We start from the raw sequence: 25,548 nt of genomic DNA, 5'->3' as shown, positions 1-25,548 counted from the left end.
TTTTCTGAGCAAAAGGGCATTTAATAGGGTTTCATCCTCTTCCAACGCACATTCCTTCACCCCGCATCGGCCTCAAATCCCTTATCTGTGCAAGATTTTAGGCTTGCTGTGTGCCAGGAGACTTGGTGATTTCCTTTTGAGCAGGGGTGAAAGGATCTAAAGACTTTCTATTGATTTCCTGAAAGCTTGAGTTAAAGGGCCAGGGAATTCCATTAACTTTTCCTTGGAAGGACTTTATAATCATTGAATTATTCCCAAGAATTTTTATATATTTAATATTTATTTTATCTGTTCATCTGTTTGCCTTTTTAGCTTTAGAGTGAACCTGTGTCAGTGCTGAGAATTTCAAACTAAACAAATTAGACATAAAATGAGTAAATCCATATGTGCAAGCGATCTGTTTGATACCATGTATTAATCCAATCTTTTTCTACAAAGCTGAGCCACTACTGGCATCAGTTGGTGGTTTAAAGTAATGATTAGACTTGATGACCAATAGAGGAAGTAGAATCCAAGATCAACATTACAGTATTCTTGCATATAACTTTAGCTTTCTTTATACAGATCTGCTGATCATTTTAGTTTCGTGTTTTCACTAAAGCTTAACCTGCTGCTTTTTTTTGTGTTTTTTTTTAATTATTTAATTACTTTTTTTTTTCTATTATTTTTATCACACATAAATATTGTGCTCTGCTACGGACAGCTTGAGCCACTTTTTTTATTGTTTTTTTTTTTTCACACATATGAAGGATCGATTTTACCAAACTGCATGTTTTTGGAGGGGTGGAGAAAACCAGGCTGCCCAGACCAGACCCTACTTATGTTTTTAAATATATTTGCTCGTTTGAATCTCTTAGCTTCATCTAAAGCATAGCCACTGTGAAGCCTAGTCTCAGTCATCCCTATTGTGAACTGTCATGCTCACCTCATCTATTTTTCAAAACTTCAGCCCTCTTGTGAGCCCAGATATTTCAGTGCTTTAGGTTTCCATTTTATTGGCAATATATAATACCAGTATTCTTCCCAGCCCCTTTTAGCCGGGCACACCTCCCAGCACTTTTCAGTTCTCACCTTGCTATTTTTACGTGGTTACTGAAAAGTTGGGTCATAATACAGGGTCACAGTTAATGCTAACTGTATGGAATAATGGGATATACTTAGAGTGGTCATTGGAAAGTTAGAACAAAATATATGTTTTTTTTTTTTGGGGGGGGGGGTTGCATTAGAAAGCGGACAAGGTTATAGGGGTTACTGGGTTCCAGTGGCAACAATTGGGAACGCTAAATTTGTTGCGTTGTTGTCTCATCACCTTTTTGAACACTGCTACAGCTGAAAACATTTCTTGGGAGCAATACTCAAATACATATAGAAATATAGAAACTCCAACTGGTTGATTTCCTCTGTTGCAATTCTGGAGAAGACATAAGAAGATGGTGAGTGAGCTGAGGAATCAGAGAATCAGATGTTTAACTATATTTGGTAATATTCCAGTGAAAATAATACTTTGGCAGTTTGAATTTTGCTGAAAGATTTTTAGTACAGTTTTTTTTTTTTTTTATTTTTTTTGCTGAAGAAAGCCTAATCCCAGCTAATAACATTATCTCTAATGCTAGTGATAAATAGCAGTTGCCAGTAAAAAAAAAAATACTTTAATTACTTTGAGGTACATATGCCTAAAGATTGCTTCCTCTTTATGTTCATCATTATTTATATAGGACTACAGATAACAATAAAATAGCCTGCAGTTTCCTCTTTTCTGCTGTATTTTACAGGGCTGTTTTACTTTATACATGGTTATTTTGGGAAGCTTTGTATTGTTTGTAGGCAATGTGCTAAAAACTAGAATTTCCCTATAAGTGGAATATGTGACAGAGAAAAACTGTGATTTGGTCATTCTGCAACAGTAGTTCTTCATACTAGCCATGTGGCATTAAAGTAGTACATGATGTCCTTCTTGGAATTGGTGTTAAGCAGGGAATACCTGAATTCTTCCTAATACTTTTTCTTAATATGAGTAAAATATGATTAATATGAGTCTTCCAAATTAAAAAAATGTTTTGCCATATTAAAGGATAATCCAAGAAAGTGAGTATGTATATTTTCTTTTTTCAGCAGCTTTCAGAAGAGCTTTTCCAGTGGAGCTCCAGGGGATTTAGGGAACCGTTCCACGGATATTGATGCTCATATACTTTCCGTCCTTCCTAAAGGTAAGAAATGATAAAATATGTATCATTGCTAGGGTCCTGCAGCTGATGGGAGGGGCGAGCCGCGGGCTGCGCTGCCCAGCAGATGTGCGTTTCGTGTGTGATTTACCAGCCCGGTTACATTTCATAAAACTACAGCCTTTCTAAAATCTTACGGCCGGCATGGGAGCACATAATTATTGTGAACGTGTTGCAGTTGGCACTTGGTGCTGAGGCAGCAGGTTAATATTTCAGTAGTGACACATGTCATGGAAACTCTGAGATATGGAAACTGGGAAAGGATGCCGATCCCAGCAGTTACGGATAGTTTACTTCCTGAATGCTGTATAAAAGTCTGATCAGCTGTGCCAAATTAATGGTGTGACGCCTATTTATCATCAGTTATCACATCACCTGGCAGGCCTCACAACCAAAAATAAACTTTTTGGTGTTAAGCTATTTTCAATGCTTGTCTGAACTATTATTAAAATTAGGAAGAACTGTTTACAATATTTCTGGATTAGTATGCTCTTCTTCTAGTAACTAATGTGGATGTCAAATCTCTCAAAGTTTCGAATATTTCTATTAATATTGATCACTTTTACTGATTAGGAATGTGCTTACATAAGATCTGTTCGTATCTTTTTCTGAGATGAGCAATTCAATACTACATTCAGCCCCAGCCCCTGAAACATACCTATTAATTCATTACAGATTTGTCACATCGCTGAGATCACAGTCCATCAGCTACAGATCTGGCACAAAATTGAAACCATTTTCACACAGATTTTACTTTATTATGGACCATGTTACTTTTCATTATAGGTCAGCCATGCAACTGAAAACATATCTATTCCCTACTGACTGGTTAGATTGTCACCCACTGTAGCCTATCCACATCATTTGAAAATAGACTATCCAACTATTAATCACATCTTTTATTTACTATCGATCAGGCACATCACAGGGTACACAGCCTATTCATTTACTAGAGATTAGGCATGTCACAAGGAACACGGCCTATCCATATACTAGACATCAGTGTGCCTAAAGGTCAGGCACAGCAAAAGGAACACCGCCTATCGATTTACTAAAGATCAGGCACGTCACATGGAACACTGCCTGTCCATTTACTAGGAATCGGGCCCAGCACAAGGAGTACGGCCTATCCATATACTAGAGATCAGGTACGCCACAAGGAACACGGCCTATCCATTTACTAGAGATCAGGCGCATCTTTGGGAAGACCACTTGGCCATATTCTAGATTTTGACTATGTTTGAGAACACGACCTATCCATTCCATTTATTAGAGATTAGGCATGTCACAAGGAACGCGGCCTATCCATTTACTAGATATCAGGCACGTCGCAAGGAACACGACCTATCCATTTACTAGAGGTCAGACACGTCACAAGGTACACGGCCCATCCATTTACTAGAGATCGGGCACGTCACAAGGAACACGACCTATCCATTTACTAGAGATCAGGTGCATATTTGGGAAGACCACTTCGCCATTATCTGGATTTTTATGTTTGAGAACACGACCTATCAATTCTCAGACCCTGCATCATGACCAAATATGCATGTTTTTTATTTAGTAGGGATTTGCAACATCTTTTAGAGAGCATTGACCTCTATAGTCTATTTTTTTTAATTTCTACAAACCAGTACAGTACTATGACATCAAAACTTACCAGCATATTTATTTCTCTTTGGTATATTTCATATATGTGCAGTTAAAACAAAGCCCATCAGAAAACCACTGCAGATGAATGCACGCATTCCCTACTTCTTTGAAAGAGTTTTCACTTTCTCTTGTGACTGCATTCTATTGAGGGATTCTGAATTAGCTATTTTAATACTGTGCTTTATAGAGATGTTTTTACAGTTTTTTTTTTTTCACCCATAAAGCCTTTTTATTTTTTTAGTGTCCGAATTAAGAAAACTATTTGAGCCCAGCAAAAAAGTCTTCACAGAAATGAAGAGGTAAGCTTTGTTATTGTACTTGACTGTTCTGTGTCTGACATCTGTGTATATTTAGGATTCAAAAACATCATCTTCTTTGCAGGAAAGAAAGAATTGCTAGGCGTTTGGAAGGCATTGAAAATGAAGCACCGCCGATAATGTTACAAAACAGGCTGTTGGAGGAGGACACGCCAAGATACATGAGAGCAACAGATGCATTTAGTCCACACATAGGTATGAATCTCCAGACCAGGTCTACCTTTGTAGGACTACACTTTGCTTTAGGAAAGGGCAAACATCTTTACCAGACTTGGCTATTTTGAAGCAGGTGGAGTTATCTGTGGTTGACACTTTTAGTGCTCAGCTTTAGCCTCAACATTCTGTGGAAATAATGGTTTTGGTTGAACTGACCCATTACAAGAAACCAACTGTTTTTGAAAAAAAGTTATTCCAAGATTATGCTTTTGTTAATATACATACATAAAACCTTTTATATTTTTGTTAAGGTCACAATGATGATGCAACTTCAGAGTCTTCAATAGAGGCACATTCTAGACTAAGACATCACCATCAGCAGGCAGACAATATGTCTGAGACCTCCAGTATTCCAGGAAGTGTGGATCTACATGAACAGGAATCCAAGGCAGAACGCATAGCAAGGTACAAAGCAGAACGCAGACGCCAGTTGGCAGAAAAATACGGACTTTCCCTTGACTCTGAAGCAGATTCAGAATATCAGTCTAGGTACACGCGTACAAGGAAAGACAGTGAAACCTCAGAGAAGAGTTCTGGATTGTTTAAAGATGATGAATCTAAAGATAACAGTTCAGATTACTTTTACCGTCCGGAAAGGAGGGTGCGTCCCTTGGACAGTAAACACCATGACATTAATGAGAATTTGATGACCAGAGATGCACTACAGAACCTAGAAAACAATAACCAGTCCCGTGCAATCTCACAAACCGATGGTCCCAGTTCAATAACTACATCCAGGCAAGGAAACCTGCTGGGAGAGACACCGCGATCGCCAAAGTTTCCTAGGCAGACCTCTCCAAAGCGACCATCATCCCCTACTATTTGGTCAGTGGAGTCACAGCAGCAGTCGGACTCATGGCAAGGGTATGTATAATTCTAGTAATTACTGTTTATAGAGATTTTTCTACCTTGAAGTTTGCTACTTACATGGCTGGACACGTTAATATAAAATGCTCCAATTGTAACCAACATGTAAACACAAGGCTTTTTTTTGGGTGATAACACCTTCTATTGAAAGGGCAAAAAGTAAAAGCTTATCAAAACCTTGGGCCACATTTATTCAAAGCTTTACCAACTTGTACAATTTGTCATTCTTTTGCCAGCAGTTGGTAGAATGAAAAGGGACGGTGTGTGGCATTTTTTTCTGCAAATCTCCATTTCGCCATTTTTCTTCTTTTCTTTCTATTTCAGAGGAGTTACATAAAGTAGGGGTTTATTAGTGGAAAGCTCAGCCCCATGTTGGATTGATATCTGAACTCTAATTTGGCTATTTCAGGACATTAAACCCCCCCCTAGCGGTAATCCCGAGTGTGACTCGGGGTGGATTTTCCATGCAAAAAGCGGCAATCCTGAGTGATATTCGGGGTCACTAAAAAGATTTTAAAAAAAACCACTTGTATGTACGTATGTGTGTATGTTCCACCATCACTCAAAAACGCATGGAGACATTTCAACCAAACTTGCCATATATATGACTGAGACTCATGTGAGTGCACCTGTCATCTTTGTACAGCGCTGTGCTATAAGTCAGAGCTTTATTTGGATGAAACACATGGAGACATTTCAACCAAACTTGCTATGTTCCACGATCACTAGAAAACGCATCACCAAACTTGCCATACATATGCACCAGACATCTTTGTACAGCGCTGTGCTATATGTCGGAGCTATATGTGAGTGCACCGCTGATTACTATTAAACGCATGGAGACAATTCAGCCAAACTTGCTAAACATATGACAGAGACTCATGGGAGTGCACCAGACATCTTTACACAGTGCTGTGCTGTATGTCAGAGCTATATTTGGATGTATGTGTATGTCATCACTAGGAAACGCATGGAGACATTTCAACCAAACTTCCTAGACATATGACTAAGACTCATTAAGTGCACCGCTGATCTTTGTACAGCGCTGTGGTATATGTCAAAGGTAAATTTGCATCTATGTATGTATGTATTGCTCAGCACAGTGTGCCTTTTGCTTATGTTTTTACATACTTTTTTTTTTTACTATAATATAAGATTGCAATAAATAAATACCCGGGCAACGCCGGGTAGTCAGCTAGTATATTATATATGCTATGGACTGAATTAGAACCCTGGGGGGGCAACAGTTGTTTAAAACAATTCTTCCATAGTTTAAGCTATGCCCTTGGTCATTGGGGTTGATGTATGAAAGGAATAAAAGATGTTTGTGTGACAAAGGTATTTACTGAGCTTGGTGAATGAGGTGAAGCTCTGCTAATTTCAAACATCTAAGTATGTACAAGTATTTTTTTTTTTTTTTTGCTTGAATTTTCGGAGGGTTTTTTGTAAAGAGAACTTTTACCACTTTTTCTCTGCTAAGTGAAATATCCATTGCACGGGGATGATACACCTTGGCAAATGTCAGGTCTGTACTAGGAGTCAGTGGTTGCAATTACAAATGAGTTTCGGTGCACTGTGGAATGAAGACAGAATTAGTATTGTTACAAGGTATTTATATAGCGGCAACATATTACGCAGCACTTTACTAAAGTCCATAGTCATGTCCCTCAAAGGGACTCATAATCTAATGTCCCTATCATAATTCTTTATCTTTAATACAGTCTATGGTCAATTTGGGAGGAAGTCAATTAACCTAACTGCATGTCTTTGGAATGTCGGGGGGGAAACCGAAGTACCTGAAGGAAACCCATGCAAACATGGGGTGAACCTGCAAATTCCATGCAGATAGTGTCCTGGCCAAGACTTGAACCTGGGACCCAGGGCTGCAAAGACCAGAGTGCTAACCACTCTGTCCATTTAAATTATTGATTCAGTGAATGTTCATTTGAGCAGACCCTTTCATAATTTTTGCAAATCTACAATCTGGATTTATCCTACTGCAAAATCTCATGCTATGTGCTCTTAAAACCTTTTGTATTTGGCCACCTATGATTCTTAAAAATTACATTAATTTAGCTTTCCGTATATTAGTTAAGCATATTTCATATTTTTATTCTGTTTTTATTATCTTTTAAGGAACTGATTGCAGCTCACATTATGTATATTTGTCTACAAGGTATTTTGATATGCCTGTGTAGGCCTCCTCTAATAGATAGGTCTTTTGGTGTATCTGTTCCAAGAGTTATTAAAAAAAAAAAAATAATAATTACTGAAACCTTAAAGCCCATATAAAGATCTACCTCTTTTCTATGTTCAATATTATGGTGGAATTATGTTGGGTATCTGATGCTTTGGATAAGGCCTGGCCAGGACTTTTGTTGGCTAAGCAGCAGTTTCTCTGGCTCATCCTTCTTTGTATAGGTTGGGCTATTTTTCAGGTATACTGGCATTCAGGTGTTTTAAAGAACTTTGGTTTCAGGTCAGGTAAGTACAAAAATTAATTCCTCTCATGGAAAGTGCCCTCTAACTTTTGATATATTCCAAGCTTATCATGGCAGCTTGACCCTCCGAGACAAAGCCATCTGAGGATCCTTTCGGATGAATCATTCCCACCACATTCATAATTTTAGCCCTGTGACTGCATCATATGTTATCATGGACAATAAACCTTTGTGTTTTTCGTTTCAGTAAGCAAAAAAAAAAGAAGTTAAATAGGCAACGTTTGGCTACAGATGTCTCATTAGAAGTTTGTAACTGAATTCAAACATCCTCTCCAAAATGGCCAAAGATTTTAGTTCTCTAAAATGTCTCCATAAACAGATTTTTTTTTCTTCACCTCCCATCCAAGTAATTTCCCCCACTCAAATTAGTGTTACCATACATAATACAAAGACCAAAATACAAACCACACTACTTATAGCCACTAGGGCATCCTAATTCAATTCCCATGGTGTCACGTAATATGTCAAGTCAGATATCCATTGTCCAAAAGTTTGATATATTGTCCCTTCACTAGTAGAGTGCTTCTTATATGATATTTTAGATTGGTGGACGACAATTTTTTTGGACTTCAAGTACCACTAAATGTACGGAATCCGGACTGTGCAATGTGCACGAAGCCGTGTGTCACGCAAAAGGGAAGAGTGTTGTCATTATGCTAGAACCCGCCCACTCTCCCATCACAGGTCTGAGCCCAGAGACACAACCCACCCACCGCCCTGAGCCCAGAGACACAACCCACCCAACGCCCTGAGCCCAGAGACACAACCCACCCAACGCCCTGAGCCTACGATCCATACAGAAGGCATGGTCTGTGGCGACCCCCCCAGTGGGGTCCTCTTCTGACCCTGCTGGGTGGTGCTCTGGCCAGAGCCGCAGACCACCGGATGGTGACCGCTGTTTTTGATAATGTTTTAAACAGGCTGTATGACCTGTTTTATAAACTGTATTTATATAGCACTAACATTTTATGCAGCGCTGTACATTAAATAGGGGTTGGACAGGCAGACAGATACAAACAATGACATGAAAGGAGGTACTTGGGGTATTACAAGTTTTACAAATCTTGTCGATTGTTTTCTTGAAATAGAGTATTGGATCGGAGAAAAATATATTCCAATGCTTTTCTGTTGTGAGGCATTGATACACGGGGGAGCAGCATTTCCAGGAAAATCTTCTGGCATGTGACTTACCACTATGCATATAAATTAAATGCATTGATAACTGGCTTTGTTCTTAGCTGCAATTTATTGATTACTGCAAAAATAACGACCATTGCCAAAGAATATGTAAATGATTCTAGCCTGACTACAGGTTCACTTAAAATTTTCAGCTGTGTAAAAGAACGTTAGGAAGAGGTCTGGATATTTACTGACCTTGTACTTGCTTACTGAATTTGTATGTGACATTAAAAAAAAAAGAAAATTGATTCCCACTTGTCTGCTATAGGACACACTGGTGATTATGCACAAAATAATCATTTTCATAAAACATCATCATAAAACAAATTGGTGAATGAATGGGTGCTGTTTGTTTAAATCACCTTCCCCATGCCCCATGGAGGAGAGTGGAACCCTGACATAAGCTTTCATTTCCTGCAAAGGTAAGATAGCTTTAAGCTTTCTTTCTTTCTGTGTCTCTTCATTATTTGTGGGGCTTGGATATGATTCACCCAAGTGAAATGGCCAATATGTTTCCATATCCTGTAATTTCATTTTTGCCTTTTTGTGTCCTAAACCCAAAGTCTCCCTTCGGGTTCTTCTTCCAGTGGATCTTTGTGAACAAGCCCTATCCCCACTGAATGTGAGAAAAGATTGTATATTGTGGAAAAGGTCACTAAATGGCTGTGCATATTTTTCCAATCTTGCCGAAATCTGAAACCTTCCCTGTTTATTGGAAGCTGAACCACCTCTCCAAACCTTGGAAAAGTCTCCGAGGGAGGTGAAGGATTATATATTCTCACAGTGTGCTGCCTCTTCCAAGCCAGGTCTCGGTGTTCATACCGGTCATGTTACATTTCATAGCTTTCCTGAAATGAAGGAGCCCAGAGACCATAATACAATGACCTAATGTGCAGCTGCTCTTGGCAGCTTTGTGCTGCTTCAGCTACAATACAGGCAGGGGAGAGTGTGCACTGAAATATGTTGTCATCTGTCAGCATACCTTGATTTGGAAAACAATACAAATTGTGCCGGAAAGAGTATTGCACAATTGATTTATAATTTTATGAGGATTTTTTGGCTTCATATGCTTTCATTTTTAAAGCCTCCGTCAGACTTTTACAACATAAACCATTGAGATAATTTTCAAGTTTTGGGGAACCACTCTCAAAAACTATTTATCATGGGTAGATGGGATTATTACCCTTTTATTTTGGTGGTCAGTTGGAAGAGTTGCCCAACCAGAATTGAACCTTTACAGGCAGCTGAAAGATCATTGATGTAACACTACTGGTTCTGCCCAGTGGCTTTAGGTAGATACTATCAGATGGGAACTCAGTCAGCCACAGTTTAAGGAACCTATATCAACCTCTTGGGAAAAACTAGGGTTCCATGAAGAAAGCTGCTCTATGCAGCTTTTTTATATACTATTAGCAAGGTTTATTGCTAGCAGGCCTATATGATGATCAATAAAATAATGCTCTTGTGTTATAGGGTTCAACATGGTAGGCATGTTATTTTTTGCATCACATGGAGAATGGGTTGTTGTTCCTCTAAAAAGATGCATGGGTACCTTTTGCATTCCTGTCTCCTGTTCAGAGACAATGCAGCATGCAAGGAAACACTGCCTTTCTGCACTAGATTTTAACTCTGTTAATAAAACCATATAATCTAAGTGGCTGGTGTATAGGTAATTTTTTATAATGTTTTTATTATTATTATCTCAGGTGTATGTCAGAGATATGGCCATAGCCTTGATTTGAGCTTCAGTTGGATAAGTGCTATTTTAGTGGTGAAATGTGTTTGTTTTCTGTATTGTATACCAACATACTGCAAAGGAAGATTTAGGAATACATACACATACTTGATAGCACTAATCACAAGTAACTTGCTGACTCTTTTTGGAACACTTAAAGTGGAACGAAAGCCCCCAAATGTCCCTTCTGTAATAACTGTTCCTGCCTGCCTCGGCTGTCAAAACTTGCGGAGCTTTACTTGCAGCTGTTGGCTTGGGGTCTGCTTTAACAGACTACTAAAACTTTTTGAATAGCAGTGAAATGCTGCAAGTTGGGTTTCCCTACCAGAATGTGTTCCTCAATCAGTAGGCTTTTGGCTTTCATTGTCAGCCGACCAATGTATCTAACCATTAATGCTCTGCTCATTATTAGAACATAGACTAATAGTTTGGGATTCAGCATTTAGGCCATTTTTCACGATCAATGCTTGCAAACTGAACTAATTTCATTCTTTTGTGAGTTTTATTACATTTCTATAGTTAGATATGGCATGGCAGTGTAAAAGTAGTCTTGAGAAAGAAATATTTTTTGCTGGAAAAATGGGATGTTTAACCTACATGACAATTGTAAATTTGCTTCTACAAGAACCTTTAGTGGTCTTTATACTAATTCCTTCATTTATCACATTTCCCTTTTATTTTGTGACTCCTGATGAAGCCGCTGAGTTGAAGAAACATGTTAAGTTGTGGGTAACATCTGGTTATTTAGAGCTAAAATTAAATTTATATTGTCTTTGTAATTTTTTTAAATAGACTCATAAACATAATTTAATTCTCTTATGTTCTCCTCCATGTAATGCTGGTAGATTATGGTGGACATCTGCACAAAGAACACAGCACTCTACATTATTTCTCCCCTTAAGAACTTTTGGTACTGATGCAAGCATGGGGCTGGCTCTTAATATACGTTTTGCAAATGATTTGATGATATGTTATTTGTGCACTGTATAGGAAAAAATAATGCAGGAGAAGAGAATACCATTTAGTTGAGTGATTTTCTTTTTTTTCCTTTGCATAAATATCAAATGAAAAATTGCATGCTATTCATACAAGGGATAGACATGTGGTCTTCTTCCAATATTGCTATAGCCAGCCATTTAAAGAAGCAAGAACAATGTATAGGTAGAATTCAACCTCTTATTGGTTGACTAAGCAGGTTTTAAGAGGAGCTTTGTAGTTTGAGTAGTATTAAAAAAACATCTTATTCTCTGCTTCTAAAGGAAACATGTTATTAAAGAAATACTAGAGCTTCCACTGTTGAAGTCTCTTTTTGCTAGTCTATTGGCTGCCATGCAAATGCTGTGACTCCAACGGGTTAGACATGGAAAAAACATTGACAAAGGAAATGCTTTCTCTCTCGCTTTCAATTGCTTTGTGCTTATTTTGTGTCCATGACTCAGAAATATAAAATATTGCAAATTTCTCATAGTGGTGGTACTTTTGGCAGCTGATTGCATGTGCTAGGTTATATCCTGCACTGATTTCCAAACTAGATATGGTAACCAGCCAGTGTTCCATGTGCTTTGTCTTTATTTTTGTATTGCTTGTGTTTTCGGTCTCATTTTATAAATAGCTGTGCCGTCTTCCTCCCCATAACAGGAAACAAGCTAAGGTATCTGTGACAAGCAGCTTTTCCATCGGGGCTAGTCATGTCTTCTTGCCAAGAAATATTGTAGTACAACTTTTATTTCACCTGACACCTTATTTTGTTTGTTTTTTTCCACCAGAAGAATATTGAAATGTTTACACCCAGAAACTATTTTTTATTGTTGCAAAAAATAGAGAAAGGAAAGATTTGTTGTGTGGTAAATGTTGTCTCGGTCTTCATTGTGCATATCAGCCATCATTTATTAGCCCTGTGAGACCAGGACAAGGGATAAATGTTTAACGGCTATATAATATAAAGTATATATATATATCCTTTGTATAACTTTGTGTGTGGATATATATATTAGTATTTGTCGTATGTATGTGTAAAAAAAAAAGGAAACATACACATGCACACTCATAAAACAAAAATACTGACCTCTTCATAAACATGGTATAAGATCAAATTAAAATACAGAATATATAAAAAGGCTTTCATTGGCTTTCCTTTATTGGAAATTTGGTCCCCAGTGCTTGCCAAATCATTCCAGGAAAAACTCACTGTGCTGAATTCAGAAAAATGAATCCATTCACCTGCAAGGAACAGAAATCAGGGAGTTGCCCATTACTGATTAACGGACTAGATATTAGTCCAATCTATGACCTGAGAAAAGGGATCGGCCTGTTGACTATACCTCCAACAAGTCAGCGATGGTAGCTTTAAAAAGTATCTTCTGAGTTCATTAATCAGTGGTGCTTCCTGGACAGAAGAACAAAAGCCTGGACAGGCAAGCTTTGTCTTTTGTATATATGTATCAATGAAATCTTACTCTTCAGTTTTGACTGGCGAGTACCTTGAAGTTGTCTTTCTATGTATTTAAAAGTTGTGTTGCTTGCTCGTTTTATAAAGTTGTGTCTTTTGTGTGCCAGTCCAGAGAGGCAGAAGCCAGAGTGGTTCCTTCAGAAAGATTCCGATGGGGACACACCGTCTCTCATCAGCTGGCCCTCCAGGTACCAGAGCTTGAGGTTTTGTGGCTGATTCTGACATACTATAATTCGGTTGCTGGGTCCTAAATTTAACCACTTCTAATGTAACGCACTAAACCACAGAACTGTAAAGCCCCATAGCATCACATCTGTTTGTGTTGCATTTTGCATATCTCCCACCACAAAGTTACTGCACAACTAATCGGCCAAATTAAAAACAAAAAACAGATTAACACAGATCTAATGTGATGGTTTTGTCATCATTTTCTAATCTTGATCATAACATGTTTGTTACATTGGCATTATTTTATTGTTTAATAAGTTAAATTTAAACACCCTATAATTGGACTTATGCAGAAGGGTGATGTTAGAATTTAGATGTATCAGGGTAGTGCTCGAGTTCTTATTTTTTTGGTGTTTGTTGCTTCTACCTAGGTAGCATCCTTTCCCCATGTAGCAAGACATCACCCAGTTTTGACTTAAAGGGGATCTTGACCAATTTATTGTTGGTTGGATACAGACCATGGTAAAAAAAACATGGAGGATTCAACGGGTGTTCCTTTGCTGTACATTGCCTGGCCAAATAGTACCACTTTAGTGTTTTGGGCAACAGGTTCCATAATGAATAGCCTGTCTTTACACACAACATCCAGAACAATTCCCAATAGTTGCTTCTGTTGAGACTGAACTTATATCCGTATTCTCCCTAGAAATATTTTTAAGCTTGATGACAAGAAGCTGTAGGTGGGTGGTGGCCCTGTATTGTGACCCAACTTTTCAGTAACCACCCAAAAACAGCCGGACAGTTACTGAAACGTGCCAGGTGGTGCACACGGCTAAGAGGGGCCAGGGAGAACACTGACATACAGTACATCAAGGCTGTCAATTTGTTAAATGAATTGATGTGATCAGAATGAAAGCCCTGAAACCTTATCTCGGGTTTAGTTAAGTATAGATTACAATACAGGGCAATGCTTACCAGCAAGCAATATTTACAGCATGTAGGCATGACTTTTTACTTAAGCCCTAGAATGTTATTGTTTTGGTCCTAATTAGCAGAAGTTTGATGTAAATTGCTTTGAAATGTTTTATAATTTGCATGAAATGTTTTATTGTTGTGTGGGCGAATCAAGTGTAAGGAGCCAGTTTACAGAGTTTCAAAGCCTCCTGTTGTCAATGTTTATGTTGTCTGGTGCACGATTTGAGCTAGAAGTTGTATAATGGCAGCCTCCAGCACCAAATGACTGTCCGGACAGGTTCCCTTTAAATTTTTTTTTGTAAAGCTTGCAAGTATTCAATTTACATCCATCAAAGAATAAACGTTAGACAAAACCAGTGGAGAATTAGATTAGTTGACTTTTAGTTTAGGTCTATTGTACAGCTAGTATAAAACATTGCAAAAAAGTGTTTCAATGACCAGATATTATTCCAGACATTCTAATAGGCAGCCAATTTGTGACACTGGATTCAGATATGGAAAGTCATTCATGTTTGTAATCCATGATATACAGCATTACTTAGTAGACAATACTAAATCGGATCTTAGGTAGGGGGGCTCAAATCTTGCAGGACATTTACAAAGTAATTTTTCAACTAGTAAATTGGGTTTGTGTATCTAAAGTTTTCAAAAATAGAATTTTTAATAGAATCCTTATTTTACAATTGCATACAAATGTACTTTTGTGCCTTCTAATGTTTCCTATGCATGTCCCAGTGTTCTATCTGCAGGGGATGCAAGATGGAGAAATAGAAGATTGTGTGAGCATTTGTGGTTTCACAGCTTGACTATTTGTGGTTGTTGGGTTGGTCATGGCTAACCACATATGAGGCCCCTTTTCATTTTCAGTTTCATTCCAGCAATATGAATGGCAGGAGAAATGTGACAGTTTGCCATCACTATTCACTCTTTAGTAATTGACCACACACATAGTGTGGCCAGCAAAAGCTGGAAAATTTATTGTTGGTTGATTTTGCTGGGCGCACCAACTATAGCACTTTTCAGTAACAACCCCACTGTTTATGGGAGGTTACTGAAAAGTTCAGTAACAATACAGTTGGCACCTCCTGCCTACCGCTTCTTCCCACCCAGCTTAAAATGAAATCTGGGGAGAATACTGTAATTCTTAATAGTTTACTGATGACACTTTCAAATGTGTCTTTAGTTTAAAAATATATAATTTATGAATTTAGGTTGACTGAGCTCTTAAAACAGCCAAACTGATTTTTTTTTAAATTTTATTTATTTATTTTTGAAAGAGTGGAAAAGGAATAGACTTCACTTTGAGTTTGTGCTGCTTTTTAGGGATCTGTAGTAGGCAGTGGGGATTTCTCTAACTTACAAATTTATTGACAACTATTTCGCCAAACAAGAGGTTAGACAAAATCTTCATTAGCATCATAAGGGGAACTATTTTTTAAACAGTGTATTACACACTCCCTCAAGCATTCTGTTGTGGGAATATCCCAGGTCTGTGTTTCAATGGCAATAATTGATTCCCATGAGGAAATGTCTGATTCCCTATTTTGGAAACAAAACCAAAAGTATTTTTCTTGAACACACTACTGAGGTTTGTTGTATTTCACAAAATGTATTTGTGTTTTTCGTCCTGAGCAAACAAGAAGCTGTTTCAACTCTCTAACAAATTTCTAAAATTATTTTTGAGAAAGTTTTTTTTTTTTTTTCTCTAGCACCTTTTAATACCTTCTCTATATGCTTAAAAATTAAATTTAACTGATAAGCCTATTAACCTCTGATAATTGCTGACGAGTAATTTTTTCCTGAGCATTTTACAAACTATATTCAATACTTTTTCTCAAGATATGCAGCTTAAAGTGTATGTAAGCTCCTACAATGAACTATGAATGCTTTTTTTATTCTGTTAAATATAGCATTTATAGTGTTTTATTGGATCTACTTGACAAAGACAAAACATACCTGTTAATTCTGCCAGAATTTATTGAGCATCTCATACCATAAATGTTGTTTTCTCCTCCTGTAAGTTGTAACCAGTACTTGCCAATACTTTGCCTGTAAATCACTATAATACACTCTTTTTATATATATATTTATAATGCTCTGGAATTCTAATTACTTTTCTTTTTTAAAGAGTTAAAATTAGAGAGAGGCTGGTGAGAGATGAAAACGTGCTTGGGAGTCCAAAACCTGATACAGAGACTTCTACTCAAAAGCAACATCATGCTGCCCCGGTCTACTGTGTGCCCTTTCAGTCTGAAAACTCTGCCTTTGATAGGGTATATAAACAGCCAGCTCCTTACCGCCAACCAATGCATGGCTATATCCAGCCAGCTAATGTTGCTCATACACCAAAAGTTATTTCGCGGACTCAGTCTGATAATGTCATGGTTTCAGCATTCACTACCTCCTTGAGAAATCCTTGTGCTGTCAATGATGAGAACATTGAGAAGTCCCGTCCAGTTAATCATGGTCTCACCAGTACTATCCAGCCCTTCAAACTGGGAAATAGCACTGGTAAACTATATCACTCATTTGATGAAACAGCAATGCATATATCATCATCTCATGACAACAAGCAACTGCATGAAGAAAGGCTGGAGACCAAAGATCAGTTGATGCGCGTTTCACCAATTGTACAGCCTCCAAAGAGGTCCCCTGAAAATGTAGGAAAAACTGATACCACAATGAATCTGCAAAGCGGAACAGCTCTAATTCTATCTAAACCGCAAAGCCAAACTAAAGAGGTCTCCACCATGAAACATAGGATGCTTGTACGCTCAATGTCAGACTCTACAGGCACTCAGAAGATGGAAACCTTTAAGATTAAAGAGTCTGAGGTGCAAAATGAGATGTTTTTTTTAGGCACTGAAGACCCTGCCCATGTTGCCAATGGGGAACATAGTACAGTCGACACTAAGGTGTCTGTTGCCCAGCTCAGGAGTGCATATTTGGAGACGGCAAACGCAAGCAAAAGGGTTGACCAGTGGGTGACATTTGCAAGTTTTTGTTTCATTCCTTGTGTGATTCCCTGCACGCCCTTGACCTTTTTACACCTTTTTTTAAAATGCACTTGTTTGGTGACCCAAATATTTTACACTGTAGTGTTAACACAAAGATTAGTTTTGATTTATCTCTCACTCTTGCATGCCGTTTAAGTCTTAAAATTGATTTTAAAAATCTGTTTTTTTTCCTTATCTTGTCTTTCTTTTTATATTCCAAATAACCTACATCTTGGTTACAAAGTGTACCTAAGGCTGAAATGCCAATGTCAGGTGTTGATTTGGGTGCTGCCAATGAGCGTGAAAAGGGCCCTCGAAAGCCAAGACTGTATTTCTCACCCGGTGACAATAGAAAGACCTCTGAAAGATTTAGAACTCAACCAGTTACTTCAGCTGAGAGAAAAGAAACGGATAGGTAGGCACTGGAATGCATAGCAAAGCCACACAAATAAACTCAATGGAGATTTCCACTGGGCTATGCAAAAGCATGACACTGTGGATAGACAGCAGTCTGGGTTTTTAAATTTTTTATTTTTTTGCTTGGCATTTGTAGCCTCTGAGCATAAACCAAAAGAAAAAGCTTCACTTGTTAACTTACGCATTTTATTATGGTTTTATCCTCTGGGATGTTGTGTTTCTCTGTTTCGGCATATGTATAAATTCTCACAACTGACACACAACTTGTACAGCTGCGTCCTGGTTTACTGTTTTGAGTCTTGCATGTGTTTGGTATACAGATAATATGCAAGTTATTTTTAAAACTGTTTGCTAATTATGTTCTTTATTCCACAGGACAACGTTCCATCCACCAGTGGAAACAACTGAAGGCAAGTGCTTCTAATATAATCTATTCCCATTCAAACTATTTTAATTGAATTGTTGATTGTTCTGTTTTTGTTGGCTTTGCAGTCAAGTCAATTATTCATCACCTTTTTCTAACTCATTTTACCTACTTTGCTGTGGCTTTACGGTCATCTGCCATTTGGAACACGTGCAACTCAATGCATAGAAGTGAGGTGCAACAGTCTCTTTCCTTTCAGCTCATAGAGCACTGTGTAACATTTGAGCTATATGTATGCCGTAAATATCAGCTATGGGTCTGTTGTAAAATAAAGATTTGAAGAAGTTACAAATATAAGTGGTGATGTAATAAACATTGCACAAAATGAACAAAGGCAACCAAAAAAGTGTTAGTTTTCATGCCCACTAGTTGCCCTTGTTTCACAGGAAAGTGGACAGAAACTTATTTTATGTTCCTTTCAGAGCATGGTTTTGTTATGTTACTAAACGTTTGACTAATCTGACTTTGGGGCCAAACCCTACCTACCCATCATATCCCTGTCTAATTCGAGATCCTTATTGGTTACTAAATCACTTCAAGGAGCGAAATGGCAAGGGAATTGTAGCTCAAAAGGTCTATGTTTTGATCATCAAGCCTGAAAAATTAATCTTGTAGTAACAAAGTGAAACCAGTGAGAAAAAAAAAGCGCATTCCCCTTTTTTAAGACACCGGTAACTCATTGGTTGCAAAGATGTTTTATATATAAAAAAAATCATGCAATCGATAATGAGCACTTGTGCACCCATTTCTATACTATGTTAACTTGCCATCCAAAGCTGTGCCAAAAGTGTCATTTTGCTTGCAAAACGATATTGCGACCTAGTGTGTGATCTGTGAAGTTTGTCGGGAGGACTACTGAGAAATATTATTACCAATAGTTTGTTTTTTATCTTTTGAAACACTGGTACAGTTTACACCTATGCATGCTTGTATTTTTACTGATCGGCTGTGGCAGCTTTGACCATTCGACATTATCCCCCCCGAAAGTTATACATAAAACAGATGGATTTCAAACATACCCTGTTACCCTGTAAAACAGAGTTGCCCAGCACTGTACTTTTTGGCTGAAAACAAGAATTCAAGTAATCATATGCAGGTTTTTAAAATTAATTTATAATTAACATATATGAAGCCACTTTACAGTACCCCTTACGACAAAGGTTGGCAAACTCCGGTCTTTAGGCCAGGTACAGTGTAGCCGGTAGTTTGTTTCAGTCTAACGCCTCCTGGCCGATCCGGCCCAGTTCTGGCCAGCGACCCGCAGAATTAGGCAGGTACAAATTGCTGGAGCCCCCAAAGCCGCATGCGGCTCTTGAGCCTCCTCTTGCTGTGGTTTCCTGAAGAGAATATACCCTGGCGGCAGAAGTGTTAAAGCCGGCCATGTTCCTGGTGGGGGGCCATTAGGGCAGGATTTGAGAGAGAGTCCGGCCTAGTGTGCTCCTGCCCACCCCTGAAATGGCCTAGTGGCCTCAAAAGTTTGATGACCCCTGCTTTAAGACAAAATGGTAACCTTACACATTTAGAGCAAAGGGACTGCATCTTCCTTTGTCTCAGCCAAAATTGAAATTTGTTCTAGAAGGTACTGGGTGGGTAGGTTTTAGTTGCATTGGTTTAGTTGAATTAGGGAAAGACACTGTTACTTTTCCCTGCAAAAGCAAGGTGACAGTTTGTCTTTATCATGTATTTTTCTAAAAAGTTTTTTTTTTCCATGTGCAAAAGCTTTTTTCAATATTTATAATGAGTCCTTGTTTATTGAGCATTTTAGAATAAACCTTAGTCCTAAAATCAAGTATTTCTTAATATTCTAGGACCGCAGATAGCCAAGATATGGAGCTCTTCAATTTTATGTGTTTATTTGTGTGTGTCCAATAATTATTCTTACATTTTTTTTTCTTCTATGATTACAGAGGAAGCGAAAGTGGATGAGAGGGCAAAGCTAAGTGTAGCTGCAAAAAGGCTTCTGTTCCGGGTAAGTATATCTCCCCCCCCCCCCCCGCCCACCTAGCACCTATGGGGGATTGGTACCTTTGTGCAATGTGTACAAACCTTTTTGTCATTGCTCATTGTACATTTTATTAGCAAAGATGCTTTGATTACATAGTAAAAAAAAGGGCATTAGATTAGTGCCAGCAAAGAAAAGGTTATGTCCTTAATGAAAACTTTTTTTATCTGAATGGTTTAATTCATTACCTCAGAAAGCAGATGATTGCATTGCTAGCAGGCAAGGGTTAGCATAGCATACTGATGGCTCCTTGTTCTGATCTGTAATTTAAAATGTGCTCTGCTTTGATCTTCGGGAGAAGAAAAGGTAAAATGTCTGCAAAAACTATTAAGTGGTGTACCTTGCCTGGCATTTAAAAGTGATTTACAACACAGTCCGATAATCTATAGAAAGAAAGGATGCATATGAAAGTACTTATCCTAAAGAAGTCGTATTTGTTTGAAATATTGCAATTGAAGATATCCATAAAAGAGGTCATGTACAGCTAGTCTTCCAGGAGGAAGGGAAAGACATTAATTTTCCCTTTGTTTTATTTATTCCCCAGTTATAGAAAAGTATTTTGGTGCATCAAGTTTTTTTTTAAAAACTCATGTTCTAAAGTAAAACTCCATTTGCGTTTAGTTTTGGTTAGTGTGGCATGGGGATAGAGCCATTGTCAGATTTTTACTGCTGTTTTCTTGATGGGGAAACTTAGCCTGCCAATGCGACTGTAATGCGGCCACCACTTTTTTATGCAAGTGAACCTTTTACCGTGAGGAAGATGCTACATGTAGCGTCTACCCACAGCAGCCCATTAGAGAATAAATGTGGGCCGCAGTGATCAGTTTCATGGAATTCTGCATAGTAAGACTTTATATACTGCTCTATATACACCAGTATTATATTCACAGCCCTATAATACTCACTGTTATATACGCGAACAACAACAATGACCCCCTCCTAACATATCAGTTGCCAAAAAATGTAATGTCAAGAGTAAGTGTGTCCTGGCACACTGTTATTCTTAATAGACTCCAACAGGAAGCAGTTTAAAAGGCTCTTAGGTTGTGTACAGTGTGCCAACTTTGAATAATCTGGATGCAGAAGATCATGGCATTTCTGGGTAGCTGCTGATGAAGTCATACGCTTAAACTGCAGTTTGTCTCAACTGAGCATTTCTTTCCATTATTTACTTTCAATTACAGGAGATGGAAAAATCTGTGGACCCCAAAGCTCCCAAGCCACGTCCTAGAAATGCGGCCATAGAGCGGAGGCTTCGTCGTGCACAAGACAGGTCCCGCACACAGCCTGTTACTACGGAAGAAGTGGTGATCGCTACAACGTAAGTGCGGGCACTGTGTGAGCATGCTGCTGCTTTTGGATTCTAGGCTGTTCTCCCAATGTATTAGCTAGGGAAGTATGCAGTACTTGTAGCTCAAGGACCTAGGCACTTCACATCCTGTCTGCTAAAATGATGGATAATTGAACACCATGTTTGCAAAGGGATTTGAGACCTGAATCACTTCAGATGTGCTGTAGTAAAGGTTTTTCCAAAGAAAAACTTAATTATTTTTTCTTTTGTGGCTGAAAAAATTATATGCTGTATGATCTAAAAGTTGGATTATTGTTACTGCATAGCAACTAACAGGATACATAGTGGGGTCAAGTCTACCAAATATTGAGCCTTGTCTGTTGCTGGTGTTTTGATAGGGTGAAACATAAGCTGAGCTGTTGAAAAAGTTAACTTTAGTGACTTAGGTATTTTGAAGATGAATTGATGCACTTTATGCAGCTACAGTTGTCAGGAAGGTCATGTTTTAAAGCCCTGCCTTTTATTATTAATATTATTATTATTATTATCAACATTATTTTATTATTTTTTTTTAGAAATTATTAAACATTTTCCAGATGATAGACTGGTATCAGGTTAACCTAATGGTGCTTTTAGGCTAAATTTAGGCTATGATCAGCTTTACAATGAGGTTGTAGCACAGCTACCGCTTCCTCATGTTTGTGAACTGCTGCCTCGGGAGAAATGCCACAAGTCGCTTCAACCCACAGCAGCCCAGTAGGGAATGAATGGTGGAGGCAGTGATCAATGGTACAACACCACTCAATGCCAGCCGCTGTCAAATCTGCAGACCCTGGCTCTGACTTTGGATGTCATCACTGCTTTTCTTTAAATAGATGACTGTAAAGTGCAATTCATCATAATTTATCAGTTACCTGAAAAACACTAATTTGACAGTGTGATTTCCTACAAAAGTGCCACTGGCTGTGGGTCAGAGGGTTGCCCATACTACACAACATACACAACATACACAAAATACACAAATACTATATTTCTGTAGGTCTGTTAAGCTGCTGTAGTGATCCATACACCTCTGCTACTATTCAGCACCTACAACTATTTTAATGCTTCACATCCTTTTTTACTACAAGTGGATATGACCTCATATGTTGAACAAACCTGTAAACTTAACTGATCATCTTTTCAGCTCCTAGTCTATGAAACATGGCACAACATTACTGCCCAATGCAATAGAGCCTGGTGAGCGTATACTCCTGGCGCTCCCATTTGCTTTTCTGCTTAATGAATGGTTGCTGGGAAAATTCAAGCTCAGCTTCACTACTAAACACGATTTTAGGATTTTTGATCGGATAAAAAGTTTACAGATGTTTCTATTGAGGGGATTGCATTCTATTTCTATGTCTCCCTGTGTCTTTTGTTTTAATACATGTTCAATAGTCAGGAGAACTATACCCCCCCCCCCCCTACGGGACACTCATGAAATCAGAAGTTTTAACCTTCCATGCTTTATCCAAAATTGGTGGGGAAACTTTAAAGTGGAGTTGGGCTTTCAATGTTTCAGACAATTTGGCTCACAAGTTTGTTGTGTTTTTAAATATATTGACCTATTTATTAGGATTTATAAGTGAGCTATATTTTACTATGTTATACATGTCTCAAAATAAAAAAAAGTGTTTATTACAATCAGGTAAATTTCACTGTGCAGTTTTCCTTTCAGAAAACTTCATTTATGGAACCCAAATTTCTTTTTTCTTTTTAGTTCTAATGTTCTGTTCTTCTATCTCTCTTTTCATAATCTTAAAGCAAGCCTAGCCCTGCTGCACACACAGTGACCACACACACTGTCACCTCCAGCATCTCTAGCCCCATTGTAACTAGGAATACTGTGCAACGTATCAGGTACTACAGGGCAGCATCTTGCATGCGGAAACAGAGCAGCCATGCAGTGCAGCAGATGCTTCATTAATAAGTAACACCTTTACTAATCACACCTGTTGCTGTCAATTTTAAGCTAACCTAGGAGGCTGCATGACATTTAATCGATGTGACACCAATAACATTGTTCATTTCTGCATGTTGACATTTCTGCCTTCTGTCACTTACTGCCTTACTGTGAAAATAAGAAAGGTGACTGTGTTGTTTTTTTTTTTGTTTTTTTTTTGTTTTTTTTTTTTAAAACCCCCTAATCCATTTACCTGTATTGCATGTGAACATTGTTATGTTCTAGCAATGGTAAATCTTAGCAAAACAGTTGTAGGCGAAATGTGGTTATAATGTGTTGCTCAATATTATTATTATTATTATTAAACAGGATTTATATAGCGCCAACATATTACGCAGCGCTGTACATTAAATAGGGATCAATAAATACCAAATGATAATGTAGCTCTTTGGGTTTAGGAGGTTGTCAGTGCTGAGAACTTCAGTGCAGCAATATTACATTATATTGCATGTAATTGAAAACTTCAGCATTCCCAGTTGATGCAAGGAACCAGTGGCTTTCTTGTATGTAACATTTGAAGTAGCTGGTTACATATTGTACTTTTCCTCCACTGCTCAGTGTCAATACATTTTACTGTGAATGCTCAACTGTAGTTTAAGCCAAAATGAACAGATACATTGATGATGAAAAAGTGCTAACGTCTTACTGTTAGAAATCCTGTAAACAAAGGCACCGACTGCAGAAAAAGAAATCTATTGTTCGCTGGACAGCAGCAGTCACTCTAGGGGTCCATTATATACTTTACATTGTCAAAGCTGGAGCTTGCTGCAAAGAGACCATCTTCTGCAGTAATTCATAAAGCTTGGTGCCAACCTAGTTGTAGTGGTGGGAAGTAGTGAGGGTTTTGGAGACAGAAGAAGACGTGTAGGCAAGTTTGAAAAGATGGGTGTTCAAAAAGAAACAAGCCGAAGAGGATGAGGAAGACCATTCTAGAGAGTCGGGGCAGCTCTAGAAAAGTCTTGGAGATGTTTGTAAAATGAGATTATGAGTGAGGAAGTCATTAGTAGGTCATTGGAGGAGCAAAAAGAGCGACTGGAGGAGTATTTTACTGTTGGGTCCGAAAGGTAAGTGGGACAAGAGTTGTGGAGGGATTTGAAGGCAAGGCACAGGAGCTTGAATTTACTTGTAAAGTGAAATGGAAGTTCACATCTGTCTTGAGTTGACATACAATGGCCCAAAATGATGACCCAACTCGCTGCTGAATGAGCTTTTGAAGGGAATAGGAGCACATGTCAATGCATGACCATGTTTAAAGCAATAATACATGGGAGAACACAGTTGCATTAGGTGAGTAACCAGTCTTTCAGGCACTCTTTGTATATGATGTGAATAGGTGCTACGTCAATTTTGACTGGGTGAGTATTTTGAATGGAATAACTAAGGGCACTCACCTGCTGCCTGTGCCTTTCCCATGGTATCTATAAGAATAATTTGGCCAAGCCTGTAGTATTACATTACTTGCACTTGCTGGGTCTATTGTCCCACTATGAGACCATTTACAACCTAAATATTTATATTTGACGCATTCCAGTTGCTTTCAATCTAGCAACCATTTGATCATGGCAATAAAATATTAAAGAAAAGTAAACTAAATTTCCTGACCTATATCTTGTTTTCTTCTGAGTTTTGTGTGTAGTGTTTTCCTTTCATTTTATTATTTTTGCTGTTGGAAAAAATAGTGATGGGTTCTGTCCCAGGTTCCTTTTTTAATTTTTAGATCTCTGCTGCAATACTGAACAGAACTAAAACTTTAACTTATCACTCCAATATGTTTGGGGTGTAAAATATATATTGTAAGGTTCCAAACTACAGGATGTTTAACAAAGCCTTGTTGGCAGCCTTTGCTTTCCATTTAAACCACACTTTCTTCTATTTACTTGTCTGTTTTACACTCCTAAAATGACCACATGTAAACATAATCAATTCATATTGGTTTTTAAGTAAATGTAAGGTCCCCCCCCCCTGTGCCCAGCTTTTGTCCTCTGCATGTGAGAACAAAGAGGAGGGAACTCTGGCATTGCACAAAAGTCATTTACCTAAGTGACATAAGCCTACAAGTGTATGAGTTATAGAGGGTCCAACAAATGTAAATTGTATATTATAATATTAATGTAATTGCTTGTGTTGGAGGTGT

General features: G+C 38.1%; 1 protein-coding gene across 1 annotated transcript in view; it reads left to right on the top strand.

Annotated features, from left to right (window-relative positions):
* SVIL (supervillin) overlaps positions 1–25,548 on the top strand; it is a gene marked incomplete in the record, with an annotated part of 88,479 nt that overhangs the window by 9,373 nt on the left and 53,558 nt on the right. The window contains 11 exon segments of the mRNA XM_072413402.1: positions 2,113–2,207; positions 4,117–4,174; positions 4,257–4,387; positions 4,660–5,272; positions 13,247–13,327; positions 16,411–17,262; positions 17,523–17,693; positions 18,071–18,105; positions 20,027–20,088; positions 21,306–21,442; positions 23,216–23,372. Coding sequence (XP_072269503.1) covers positions 2,113–2,207; positions 4,117–4,174; positions 4,257–4,387; positions 4,660–5,272; positions 13,247–13,327; positions 16,411–17,262; positions 17,523–17,693; positions 18,071–18,105; positions 20,027–20,088; positions 21,306–21,442; positions 23,216–23,372 — 2,392 coding nt within the window.

The sequence above is a fragment of the Pyxicephalus adspersus genome, chromosome 5, assembly GCF_032062135.1.
Source record: "Pyxicephalus adspersus chromosome 5, UCB_Pads_2.0, whole genome shotgun sequence".
Taxonomy (NCBI): Eukaryota; Metazoa; Chordata; class Amphibia; order Anura; family Pyxicephalidae; genus Pyxicephalus; species Pyxicephalus adspersus.
Note: the sequence above shows the minus strand (reverse complement) of the source record. Positions and strands in the feature narration are given on the sequence as shown.